At 38.9% G+C, this 14,649-nt stretch overlaps 1 protein-coding gene across 1 annotated transcript in view; it reads right to left on the reverse strand.

Annotated features, from left to right (window-relative positions):
* Positions 1 to 11: 11 nt before the first annotated feature.
* Positions 12 to 14,649, reverse strand: part of LOC127162635 (NACHT, LRR and PYD domains-containing protein 12-like) — a gene marked incomplete at its 5' end in the record, with an annotated part of 29,231 nt that continues 14,593 nt past the window's right edge. Inside the window, 2 exons of the mRNA XM_051105432.1 lie at positions 12 to 1,230; positions 1,371 to 1,417. Of these exons, the coding sequence (XP_050961389.1) occupies positions 674 to 1,230; positions 1,371 to 1,417 (604 nt within the window). The remainder of the gene's footprint in view (positions 1,231 to 1,370; positions 1,418 to 14,649) is intronic.

Raw genomic sequence — 14,649 nt, forward strand, 5'->3', positions numbered from 1 at the left:
CACAGAAAAAAATTACAAAATCATTATATTCATATAATCATAATGCATTAAAAATTGTATTGTTTTTGTTATTTATAAGCCTCTGTGATGAACCGAGAGAGAAATTCAACAAGAAAAAGAGGAAAACAAGAGATTTATGTTTTTAAGTTTTGCATGTGAATGAAGAATTTTGCACATAAAATAAAGAAATTAATAACACATTCCAGAAATAGCATTTTGGGTTTTCATAATAAAAATAATTATCGTTAAGGATTAATCTGTGGGTCATATTAGTATTGTTAAAAATACAAAAACTTAAATCAACCGAAAATGTATTGGTTATACAATCACAATAAAATGGCTGCTGTTTCTTTAGCAAGACCACAAAATTAGCAAATTTTATAATTGTCAAAATATTTACAAATAGATGAATTAAACCAGGCGCTCATATCTTTTAAGCTGTTGCACTTGTGTTAACGTCATAGGTCAGATGATAACATCAACATGGCGGATCGCATTCATAATCAACGAGATTTGGCTGTTGAGTACCTACTCCTTTAGTGCTGGTTAAGTAGGTACTTATTAAAAATTAAGAAACCTACTCAATGCCTTTGCGGATGCAGCCACTGTCACTGATTTATCATGCAACTCAAAGCATTATGGGTAGAATCTCTCATCAGTCTATTCTGATTCATCAACACAGTTTCACTGAGGAGTCAGAATAAACACTAAACCCAGGATAGAGCATCTGAGTGAATGTGGTCTGGACTGTGTGGATGAGACTCATTGTGTTTCTGGAGACGCTGTAGAAGGACAGAGTTCCTGCACTCACATCCACATACACTCCTGTTCTATAGATATCATCATCATCAACATCAGACACTCCTATTCTACTGCTGATGGGCACAACAGGGAGATCAGTCTCTGTGTTATTGTGTATGAATGAGTAACTAAAGGGAGTGCAGATCAAACTCCAGGACTGATCATTAGATCCAAACCGACACTCATCCCGTCCCTTCCTGCTGATGCTCTTATATGACACTGATATAAACACACGTCCACTCCACTCAATCTCCCAGTAACAGCGTCCACATACACTTTCTCTACACAACACCTGATACACACCATCAAATCTGTCTGGATGATCAGGATATGACTGATACTCAACCACATGTGTCACGTTTCTGTTCTCCTCAGACAGAATGAGTTCAGTGTTTGCTGTGTTTGGATCCAGTGTGAGAAAACAGGCATCTGAACACAAAAACAGACACATTTATAACACAACAACAATCACTACAGCTGTGTGTGTGTATACTTATTTTTGCTACATTGTGGAAAGTCCCCACAATTCACAAAAACAAATGTATGGGTGTGTGTGTTTGTAGACGTACATTTCTTCAGTCCTGCTGTAATCCTGGATTCTCCTCCATGATCCACACTAGAAAACACACATTCAGACAGTCAACTGTCTGCAGTTGCTAAGGTACTGAGGGTGGTTGCTATGCAATTGCTAAAGTACTTAGGGTGGTCACTAGACTGTTGCTATGTATTTGCCAGGATACTTGGGTGGTTGCAGTGATGTTAATTACATGTTCTTGCTGGTTGATATGCAGTTGCAAAGGCACTCAATGTGGTTGCTAGGATGTTAATATGTAGTAGGGCTGTGTATCTCGATATATCTCACATTCAGTAGGGCGACCAGACATTCCGGTTTTTGTTGTCCTGTCCCTGACTGGATCTGTTCCGAGAAATGTCCCCGTTTTACAGCACATTTAAAACAACCTGCAAATGCTCTGTAAAAGCCCGACCAATATCAGAAGCTGGTAATCGTGTGATTGTGATTATTTTCAGCAGCAGAGGCGCTGTGAGCTATTACTGATTATTTGGTCGTGCCGCTACTTTGTACTTTAACCATGAAGAACCTGGACGAGAGCAAAATGCAATTATCGTCAAAAGATACCCTGTTATTGGTTTCAAGGTAGTAACATACTAACTTTACAGGTAAAACAAAAAAACTAATAGGCGACTGTTTGTGTTCACTGTACAACAACACACATGATAATGTTGCAGGATTGTTTTACACACAATATTAAACATATCTAAAACTTCCGTCGTCACAACTACAATATGAGAAAACTAGATAAAAAAAGTTCGTCAAGACAAACTTTAAGTTGGCTTGAAAAAGCCGGACCAGAAAGTTAAAAAAAAAGTTTGAAAAGTTTAAAAAGTTTAAAAAATGTAAGAAGTTTTAAGTTTGGATGGTTTTCAGTCTGAAGTATTTTGAGGTTTTAAAGTTTGAAGGCAATCTGTCAGATAGACAGATATATATAGATAGATAGATAGATAGATAGATAGATAGATAGTTGGTAATGGTCAGATTATAGACCGATAGACAGATAGATAGATAGATAATTAACATGTTGTTAGTATGATTCTAACATTATTACCAAGTTACTAGCATGTTGCTAGCATGTTTTTAACATGATTAGCAAAGTACTAGCATGTTGCTAGTCTGTTTCTAGCATGATTAGCAAGTTGTTAGCATGTTGCTACCATGTTTCTAGCATGATTAACAAGTTGCTAGCACGTTTCTAACATAAGCAAGTTGCTAGCATGTTGCTACCATGTTTCTAACGTGATTAGCATGTTGCTAACATGTTTCTAGCAAGATTGGCAGGTTGCTAGCATGTTTAGCAAAGTTGCTAGCACATTTCTAGCATGATTAGCAAGTTGCTAGCATGTTTCTAACATGATTAGCAAGTTGCTAGCATGCTTCTAGCATGATTAGCAAGTTGTTAGCATGTTGCTAGCATGTTTCTAACATGATTAGCAAGTTGCTAGCATGCTTCTAGCATGATTAGCAGGTTGGTAGCATGTTTCTAGCAGGATTAGCAAGTTGCTAGCATGTTTCTGGCATGATTAGCAAGTTGTTAGCATGATTCTAGCATGATTAGCAGGCTACTAGCATGACTCTAGTTTGGCCAGTGATAGACAGATAGACATAGATAGATAGATAGATAGATAGATGGATGAGTTTGAATGAGTTTAAATGGATTATAAATACAGTACATAGAAAGGAAGTTTGATTGAGTCTCAAAGGATTCTGGGAGTTTTGACAGTTGGAATTTGAATAGTGTTGGCTCATTTGAACATTCCGTCAATGTAAATCTATGGGATTTTTATGATTTTTAATCATCAGTTTTATGAAAACCGTAAGTCCGATCAGTTAGAAAAGATATAGCAACTAACTTCAGATCAGTCTGAAGATCTGAGCTGAGTTTGGAGTTTGTAGAGTTAAAGCTCTAGGAGGAGTTAGAGTTGATAATTTAGTCTCAGAAGAAGAATAATAAGAAGAAGTTTAAATAGCATTTCAGTAAGTTGGCTTTCTCAAGCCAACCTAAATATACAGTCGTGGTCAGATTTTTTGGTACTCTCAGTAAATATGATGAAAAAGGCTGTGAAAAAAAATCTGCATTGTTTGTTCATTTGATCTTTGGTACAAACTCTCCTCCTCATCATGCATTATGATGATATAGACACACATCCTCTTCCAGGCAGATTCATAACATCTTTAGTTGATTAGAACTTAATTATTAGGGATTTTCAATACTTGAGCTCTTTTCTTACAGTCACTTTCTAAATTGTGGGGCTTAACAATCTTTTGCTGCACATCAGAACTATATATTCTTTGGTTTTTCTCATTGTGATCAATGATTAAGGGAATTTGGCCTTTGCATTATCTCACATTTACACTCCTGGATAATTTCATGTTCTTTGTCATGCTAGTGTGCTAAAAAATGGAAATGTGAATGGAAATATACTTTGGAAATATTTTACTCATTAGAATTTCTATGGGTAACTGTGGCCATTGTGCATTAGGGTTTATATACATACATATATATATATATATATATATATATATATATATATATTATACACAAGTCGGCTGCCTCCCCCTACTTATCAGCATCTCCCCGTCCCTTAATCACTGCCCTTCACCAGGCTCCTGACGGGAGTGGGCGTGCGAGTGAGGAGGGGCACCGAAACAGCCAGGTCTGGCGGTGTGTGATGAGGCACACCTGACACAAATGAAGCCTCATCAATGCCGCTGTTGAAATGCCAAGCGCGTCTCTCCTTGGGAGACCGGTCTCTTCCCCGTGCATGCACGCTGGTGTCCTCATGGTTCCAGGAAGGGAGCATTGGGGGGGGATCGAGCGGCACCAAAAGCAACGAGCTGCCAGACCCACGGTCCAGACGAGAACCGCACCCGTTAGACGGCTGGCGGGCAAGGATGCCGGGCCATTGAATCCCCCAGAAGTGCCGTGAGCCAAGGAGGATGTAGCCGCTGAAGAAAGCCGCCGCCCCTAGAGCCACGGACCTGAGAGAGGAGTGCGTGCGGCCACTGGACTCTACCCCTTACCTGGACCCTTCCCTTTTGAACACTGCCCCTCCTTCACGGAACCCCCAGCACGACGAGGACACCAGATCCCAGCTTATTTTGGACACTTTATTTCCCCCTTTTTGGACACTTTTGTTTATTTTATGTTTAATAAAAAGTCTTCCAGGTAAGGGGTGGAATCCGGTGGCCGCACTCGCTCCCTGCCGAGGTCCGCGGCACGAGGGGCAGCGGCTTCTTTTAGTGGCTTCGTCCACTTTGGCCACGGCACTTCCTGGGGCGGGCCAATCGGCCCAACATCCTGGCCTGCAGCCGTCTCACGCGTGCAGTTCCCATCTGGACCACGGGTCCGGAAGCTCGTCCATCAGCGGTGCTGGATCCCTCGACACTCCCTTCCTGGACCCACGAGGACACCAGCGTGCATGCACGGGGAAGAGACCAGTCTTCTGAGCACGCTCGGCATTTCAACAGCGGCGGTGATGAGGCTTCATTCACATCAGGTGTGCCTCATCACACGCCGCAGCCCTGGCTGTTTCAGCGCCCCTCCTCTCCCACACGCCCACTTCAGTCAGGAGCCTGGTGAAGGGCGGAGATTACTGAACGGGATGATGATGATAATTGGGGGGAGGCAGCCGAGTCATCACAAGGTGCATTTCGATAAATTAGAATGTTGTGGAAAAGTTCATTTATTTCAGTAATTCAACTCAAATTGTGAAACTTGTGTATTAAATAAATTCAGTGCGCACAGACTGAAGTAGTCTTTGGTTCTTTTAATTGTGATGATTTTGGCTCACATTTAACAAAAACCCACCAATACACTATCTCAACAAATTAGAATACTTCATAAAACCAATAAAAAATACATTTTAGTAAACTGTTGGCCTTCTGGAAAGTATGTTCATTTATTGTATATGTACTCAATACTTGGTGGCGGCTCCTTTTTCTTTAATTACTGCCTCAATTCGGCATGGCATGGAGGTGATCAGTCTGTGACACTGCTGAGGTGGTATGGAAGCCCAGGTTTCTTTGACAGTGGCCTTCAGCTCATCTGCTTTTTTTGGTCTCTTGTTTCTCATTTTCCTCTTGACAACAGGTCTGGTGAGTTTGCTAACCAGTCAAGCACAACAACATCATGGTAATTTAACCAACTTTTGGTGATTTTGGCAGTGTGGGCAGGTGCCAAATCCTGCTGGAAAATGAAATCAGCATCTGGTCAGCAGAAGGAAGCATGAAGTGCTCAAAGATATCTTGGTAAACTGGTGCAGTGACTTTGGTTTTCAAAAAACACAGTGGACCAACACCAGCAGATGACATTGCACACCAAATCATCACAGACTGTAGAAACTTAACACTGGACTTCAAGCAACTTGAGCTACGAGCTTCTCCACCCTTCCTCCAGACTCTAGGAACTTGGTTTCCAAATGAAATACAAAACTTGCTCCATTTGAAAAGAGGACTTTGGACCACTGGGCAACAGTCCATTTCTTCTTCTCCTTAGCCCAGGTAGACGTTGTCTATGGTTCAGGAGTGGCTTAACAAGAGGAATACGACAACTGTAGCCAAATTCCTTGACACGGCTGTGTGTGGTGGTTCTTGATGCCTTGACCCCAGCCTCAGTCCATTCCTTGTGAAGTTTACTCAAATTCTTGAATTGATTTTGTTTGACAAGCTTCTCAAGGCTGCAGATCTTTTTTTTCCACACTTTTTGCTTCTACTCAACTTTCTGTTAACATGCTTAGATACAGCACTCTGTAAACAGCTAGCTTCTTTGGCAATGAATGTTTGTGGCTTACCCTGCTTGTAAATGATGGGTGTAAATGATTGTCTTCTGGACAACTGTCAGATAAGCAGTTTTCCCCATGATTGTGTAGCCTAGTGAACCAAACTGAGGCTACGTCTACATTAATCCAGACACATTTGAAAACGGAGTTTTCATTTTAAAATGCTCTCCGTCCACACTAGCATTTTCAAGCATTTTCCAAAAGTTAAATTTGCCATACTGCACATGCGTAAAAACTCAATTAGATGATAAAGACGGAACAGACGTAAGAAGTTTTGACGCAATTCTTGGCAGGATCAATTTATTTACGGAAATATCTCATCATTCCCTGACGCATCCATGTTGCACGCTCTCATGTTTGATCTAAAAAGCAGCTGCCCTCATGTTTAGCTGCAGGAGTCAGGACAGCAACTGAGTACATTTTCTGTCAGTATAAACATATATTTCTATTGGTATTGTATGTGTCACATGACTAAACATGCGTCATCATTTTCAAAAGCCTCGGTTTTCACAGTCCACATTGCATCGCAAAAACAGCGTTTTCAAATTTATCCACTTTGGAGAGCGTTTTCAAAAAGCTCTGTTTTCCTTGACCAAAAACGCTGTCTCAGTGTGGACGGAAGGCCAAAACGGACAGAAAAAGATGCGTTTTCAAACGAAAACATATTAGTGTGGACATGGCCTGAGAGACCATTTTGAAGGCTTGGGAAACCTTTGCAGGTGTTTTGAGTTGATTAGCTGATTGGTATGTCACCATATTCGAATTCGTTGAGAATGTTGTTGAGTGAATTGGTGGGTTTTTGTTAAATGTGAGCCAAAATCATCACAATTAAAAGAACCAAAGACTTGAATTTATTTAATACATGAGTTTCACATTTTAAACTACTTCAGTTTGTGTGCACTGAATTTATTTAATACACAAGTTTCACAATTTGAGTTGAACTACTGAAACTCAACTCACAATTTGAGTCGAATTTCAAGACATTCTAATTTACTGAAATGCAGCTGTGTATATACATATATATAGTATACTATTTAATTAAAGATCAAATGGATAAACAATGCAGATTTATGCCGGTCGCCACAATGTCAAAAATTTCAGGTTTTACTATCCGTCACAATCACAAACACACACACACATTCAGCAACACAGAAATTTCAGCACTGCCTTGCAATTTCATCAATAAAATAAAGCTACAGCTGCACTGTTTGAAGAGAAACGTGGCAAAAAAGGGCGGTAATTCATACATAGTCTCTTTCTCGTAAATGGAAACTTGATGAATGACACTTTTCTGAAAATAGAATATGAAGTGGAGATCGCTGGAGATTGTGTTTTCAGAAAGCCAGTGCTTTCATACACAGTGGAGAGAGAGCAAGTACACATGGTTGCTAGGCTGACAAAAATAAATAACACTTTTTGATAAATAATTTTTCAGTATTGCACATGACTAAAGCTCTGTTTCAGGGATTACGTCTCTTTATATCAGGCAACCTCAGCTGTGCTCCTCTGTGGCCAGAATAAACCTTGTTGTAGCCTATATATTGTACTTCATTCATTATTTTTAGTAACCTTGCACTTTTCCACTAAACCCTGTTCTTTTAAACTGCTGCACATGTGCTGCAGAATTGATACAGAAACAACTGTAAGGACCGATTCTCACTATTAACTACACTGTAACAAATAGTTGTAAAAATACAGTAATATTTTAATATAATACAGCATATTGCTGTAAATGGCAGTGCATTCTGGGGTCATGTGGTGGTTTGACATAATGCTGTAAATTTCAAATCTACAGAGGCGGGATTTTCTTTAACGGTCGACATTCAGGAGCGGCAAGAAGAATGATTCACAACTGTGGTAAGTGATTTATTTCAGTTTTTTTTCATGTTTGGTAAGTAGTATATTAAGGTGTCTACAGTCACGGTAACCGCAGATTGACGAATCCTTTGTCCGCGGGGCACGAGGGAGACTTGTGCGGGGTTTAAGTAGCACGGTCGCGGGAGCATTTCACACATTCCCCAGCCTTATAGCTATATAAGCTATAGGCAGAAAATCTCTCGGTTTCTGCGTTAAGAATTACACACTTCATTGACAACAGTTGTGATTCACGGGGACGTTGTTTTCTTCAGCACACTTTCTTGTACACTTTGATTTGCACAGGCAGTCATCCAGGCACGGCACCAAAATTTTTTCTCTACCGGGGCTAAGGAGGGGCTAGACCAGTATGTGGGGGTGCAAAGAAAATAATTGATATTCATGACATCAAAGTTACTTCATGAAGAAATTGTCGTTTTTTTTTTTTTTTTTTTTTTTAATAAAAGCAGCAATGGTACACAACACATTTAACAGAAGTACAGTTTTAAATTGTAGCGTATTTGGCGAAATAGGCATGTTCATCGAAATAGACACAAGCTGACCAGAGCCCTGCATTTCAGCCTGAGCCCAACGGGCAGCAGCGAGCACAAGTGCAAGTGCCTTCAGCACAGTTTGAAGAGTTCCGCGATCAAGCGCATGCAATAGGCTAAAACTTGCCACAAAGCACTGGCAAAAGTAATTACCAAGAATGTGTTGAGATCAAATAGTAATGAGATATTTAAATTATTTATTAATGAACTAGTGTTTTCTGAGTCAGCGTCGCAAAGATAAAGTTGTCGATCCTGACACCATTTTCCTCATTTGATCCGCCTTTAGAGAGAATTACATCTTTACGGATTTACATAATGAAAGAGGTTTGTTTTTCAATTTAAATAATTTTGTTTTAAAGTAGTAATTCAAAGCATTCTATAGATATATTTATCTTGTCTGTAAGGCAAGCCAAGTAGGCTATTCACTGAGTTTCGATTCATCATTGTGAAGCGCTCTTTTTCAAGACAGAGATGGCAGAAAGTGCATCCTCTTTGTTTTCTTTATTTTCTAAAAGCAAAAAGTTTTGTTAATATTGTTAGTGCACATAGATTAAAGTAGACCATTTACAGATACGAATAATGTATTACTCTTACCTTTATGACCACAAAAGATGGCATATTTTAATGTTTCCAATGCAAATGATCGCGCTGGTGCCTCCATATCTTGGCCGCTTGGTCGTTACTTTAAAAATCAAAAACTTATATTTTGGAACAAAAAATTTAACGTTTTGTTTTTTTCTTCTAAATGAATTTAATAAAAAAAAATGATTCAAAATATATGCACATTGCCATTACATATAGCTGAAACAGTAAGCTATTTTGGGAGAAGGGGAAAAAAGACAAGCTCGGGTCGGAGTCTTGCTGGACTCATACCAAGAATTCTGATAAGCTGTCAGACAAGGACCAATCACAATCTTAGCGATTATATAATGGATTAAATGTAGACTAATGCAGGAAACTGCACTCACATGACACAAAGGTTACTGTGTCACAGATATGTGCAAACAGCACAGGACAGCATGCTTTCATCTCTACTGCTTGGGGGGGCTAAACCGGGGCTGTTCAAAATTCTGACCGGGCTATAGACCTTTTTCCTGAGTAAACGATGGACCCTGCCATTACAAATTCTAACTTCCCATTGGATGCTCTTCTGTTCCGATCTCCATAGGAACCAATTCAAGAAGCGGCCATCTGTCTTTAATGTAGATAACATTGGCAGCTTCGTGTCATCTGCACACTCATTAAACTTTGAGGTTTGAGGTACGGACAAATGACGGTCATTGTGACATTGAAAAGTGATGGCGCCATGGAGCCATGTGCTTTTTAAAAACATTTTAATAGGTTTAGCATTAGATTATCAGATCGGAATATATGCTAATTTGACTAGAAACACTGGAGACCGGAAATACACAGCATCCTTCTGGTTAAGAGTCAGGCATGACTTCTGCATTAAGGAAAAACGTCTATAGCCACCCCTAGCCCTGGTGTATTTTATTAGTTTATTGTTTATTAGTATTTCTAAAGCACATATTAATGCCTTATTCTGACTATATACTATATGACTATATATTTTGGATCCCTTAATCCACTCCATACATAACAGCAGCTGGATTTTGACTAATCTTGTCTCATTTGAACATTCTGTCAATGTAAGTTTACATTTACACAACAACAACATAGTCAAAACGTCTCTTGGCTGTGTACTGGCCAGAAGTGAGCCAGCTTTGGCCCGGTAATGGTTGCCAGATTTGGCTAGGCTTGGGATCGGTGGATCTGGCCCGATTATGTTTGAGAAATGGCACATTCAGCCTCATTCAGCCCTACTATGAGCCATATGTGTCAGCCCCAAAAATGGTTTCAGGTCTTATTGCTTGTATGAATAGTTGGTCCCCAGAATGCCTAAACCTGTACACACACACTGAATTACAAACTTGTAAAATTATCTTTTAAAAACTAAATGCTTTAGAGATGTCAAGTGCAAAATGCTTTCCCTGTCAATGGCACTTAATTGCATTACTATTTTAAGTAATAATTTATTTGTTTTTTCCTTCTTTTTTCAGATTGTCATCCAATTGTTTTAAGTAATCAATCTAGCAGTCATTCTGTGTCTTTGATTTGCCATGTTCAACACACTGACTAGTCAATAACCATTGATTAAAAATCAGTACATTTCAATTTGTACAGATATACACTGACCAAAATTATAAACACAACACTTGTTTTTGCCCCCATTTTTCATGAGCTGAACTCAAAGATCTAAGACTTTTTTTATGTACACAAAAGGCTTATTTCTCTCAAATATTGTTCACAAATCTGTCTAAACCTGTGTTAGTGAGCACTTCTCCTTTGCCAAGATAATCCATCCACCTCACAGGTGTGGCATATCAAGATGCTGATTAGACAGCATAAATATTTTTAACAGGTGTGCCTTAGGCTGGCAACAATAAAAGGCCACTCTGCTGCATAATGAAGGCTCCACAGCACTGAGCATCTTTGGCTTTGTAAGTATTTATTTATTTATTTATTTTTTTTAGCTGACTGTCAAACACATTCTCAATATTTGTATTTAGGTTCATTAAGTATATGCCATGTAGCAGTTATTTATTTATGTATTCATTAGTGTTTAAATAAAATTATTTAATTACACAACATTCTATGTGAACTGTGTAATAATATGCCTTCCCGCTATACTTCTTTTAATGTTTTTTAATTTTCATGTGGAATCCAGACTCGGGCCAGTATTGGATAATTGTATAATCTATGCTGGTGTGACTGTGGCCCGATGCCGGCAGTGTCGGCTCAGTTTTGGCACCAGGACTGCAACTGGCCAGAGTTACTTCATCCGGATTACTGGATTTGGGCTGTTATTGGGCCAGATCATTTTAGCTACCTGAGTAGTTGGCGCTGTCACCTTGATAGTAAACAGTACCTGTAGGAAAGTAAAATCGACATGTATTGCGCATGTTTACATATTTAACACGTACTATGCACGCGCATTACGTCACCGCCACCAAAGATTTTGGTGTTTACACGGAAACGACAACGGTAGCATTTTCAATAACTTGCATTTTGAAACCCATTTTCAAAATAAATGTGTTTTCAGTCCCCAGTGTTAAACATGCTTTAAAACACAAGATGTAATATAAGGCCACGTTGACACAGCAGCAAATTATGGTTGTCAGTCTTGTATTTGAGTCCTTTATACGGTTATGTTCATACACAGTACAGTTATTTACGGGTGTGACAACCACATTCTATAAATTAAATCATACCTATAAATTTTCAGGACTCACAACCGCATTCTCAGATCACACGCGCTGTGGGAACGGAACAGAACTGCACAACTAGTTGTCTGTCAAGCATTCAGTGCGAGAGAGAGAGGCTCTGCTGCACTGATGCATGTCTACCGTGTGTTGTGTGCTTTCATGTGTGGTTTCAGTAACTTACTGTGACGGAAAAATTAGCTGTGTCATCTGAAAGTATTATATCCAGTCTCCACTGGAGCCGCTCTTTTGAACACAAAACTGAGAGGAGCGGCTCTGGTGAAGACTGAATATAAAACTTTCAAATGACACACAGCTCATTTCGCAGTCACTGAGTTTGGTTATAGAATATGGTTGTCACACCCGTAAATAAATATACTGTGTGTGAATGTAACCGTATTAAGGACTCAAATACAGTATTGACAACCGTATTTTGCTGCCATGTGAAAGTGGCCATTAACTTTTTTTGCTCACCAGCCACTGTGACTAGTGGTTTTCCAAAATTACTAGCCACTCAGCATTTTCACTGGCCACACATTTTTTTTGTTGGGAAATTACATTTTATATGACTAAAGTTACTGCACACTAAAATGTATTTAAATTAATTTTCAGGTCTCTTTTTTTGCCTATTTTAAGGGCATTTTCTCCTAACCATATTAAATGCAACCAATCTTTCCACTGCAGAGTAAACAGAAGCATGAAAGCATATACACTGCAAAATTGCAACAGTATAAATAATGTTTTGAGTTTGGTGCTTAAAATCTGTTTTTTTTTTTTTTTTTTTTTTTTTAAATATAAAAATATGAAATACTGGAAAAAACACAAAGATAAGCTACTTTTAAATATGAAAGTAAACCACCAACAGGTGGCAGCAAGTGACTGTTTTAATGAATGAGTCACTGAGTTATGTCTTCAAACACAGGCTGATTCATTCAAGAATGAAGCAAGTGCCTTTATGAATGGACCATCATTGACTCAAATTATTTATTCAGACACGCCGAATCATTCAGTAACAAAACACTGCTGTATAAAAACTACATTTTTACCGCAGTATGTTTCTTCTGTGTGCAGTTGTGTTTACTTGTGTTGATTTCTCCATGAGATGACCTTTATTATTGATATTAACATTATCAATTGCCAGAATCATTCTCGCCAAAATGTCAGTGCTTCCCTAATTAGATGTTTTAATCAGATTAGTTGTCCGTTCAGGCAAGTAAATTTCTCTTTCATGTGCCCCTTCAAAAAATTCACTTGTTCCACACAAACATTAATGTTGAGCTCTGTTATATATTTAACCCACCAAAGTGGCTAGTGGGAGTGACCGTGTTACCTGCCACTGCTGAAATACACCCACATTTGGAGGGTTGATGGGTGTAAATGTCAAGCCATGTTTACAAAAACATTTGGTTATGTCTGTGAAGGCAAACAGCTAGAAAAGAAATTGCATGTTTATATTAGATCTGTTTGGCAGCAGCGTAATATATAGTAAATAAATCAAAAAATCCACTGCTCTCTTGTCTCCTCTGAGGCTGTACAATTATAATAAGATCCCCTTTTTATGTCACTTGGAAAAACGAAATCTGACGCACTCATTTTTTGCAGAGAAAGGCTTACCAAAACAAAAGTTACTGGGTTGTCCTTTTTCATGTTTTCTGGGTTGGTAGATGCACCGGAGACCCAATTATAGCTCTTAAAGGGGTCATCAGATGCCCATTTTCCACAAGTTGATATGATTCTTTAGGGTCTTAAAGAAAAGTCTATAATATACTTTGATTAAAAATTGTCAATGGTTTTGTAAAACAACACCCTTTTTACCTTGCCAAAATCAGCTCTGCAAAAATCATCTCATTCTAAGGGGTTGTTCCTTTAAATGCAAATGAGCTCTGCTCACCCCGCCCCTCTCTTCTCTCTGTGGAAAGACGGTCTTGTTTACATTAGCCGCATTTAGCCGCGTTTAGCCGCTAAACTTCCTAACTACCACGTTATAAGGAAAGGCGATCGCAAAGATTCATGAAAAAAAAAAAAACGCTTATACTCACTTCTGCTGTAAGTGAAGCTGAATCATGAATGATTCACACGAACATAGACGGATATATGTAGATCGGGAGGCGCATTCCCTTCATAAACAAACGTAATCTACTTCAGCAGCTCAGATGTCGGGAGTAAATGACGACCACTATGTTCATTATTACATACAGCATCACAACACCTCAATCGCTCAATCGGAGATATTCTTGTGTAACTTACATCCCTGCTCTGGCATCAAAAAGGATGCCAGAGCAGGGAAAGTTGGAAAGTTGCTGGACTGTGACAGCTGATCTGAGGTAAAACGCTCATGTCAATCAACTATCGTGGGAGCGGCCTCTGTGGGTGTGACGCCACACTGACAGGCATCTGAGAATGGCTCGATTTGAAAAAGGGGATATTATTTTTACAGATTAATTAAAAACCACTGCATGGATTTTTATCATTATAGGGTAGATTTGTACATACACTGCCAACACACATTAATGTTCAAACAACATGAAAAAGTCAACTTAGTCGACGACCCCTTTAAAAATGGAAAAAGTCCGGTCTTCATGTCACCTTTAATACATGCTAGAATCATGATAGCAAAAATAATAAATCAATTTTAATTAATTATTATTATTTTAACTCTTAGGAGGTCTCCCATCCAGGTACTGATCAGGCTCAACCCTGTTTAGTTTCATCGGGTGACCAGGCAAGAGCTGCAGAGTGTTTGCTGCTGGCAGTGCAAACATTATTTTCTCAAAATTATCAATTGTGAATGAAATATATGAATATAGTGATCCTGCAATTGAACA

This window comes from Labeo rohita, unplaced genomic scaffold, assembly GCF_022985175.1.
Source record: "Labeo rohita strain BAU-BD-2019 unplaced genomic scaffold, IGBB_LRoh.1.0 scaffold_991, whole genome shotgun sequence".
NCBI lineage: Eukaryota > Metazoa > Chordata > Actinopteri > Cypriniformes > Cyprinidae > Labeo > Labeo rohita.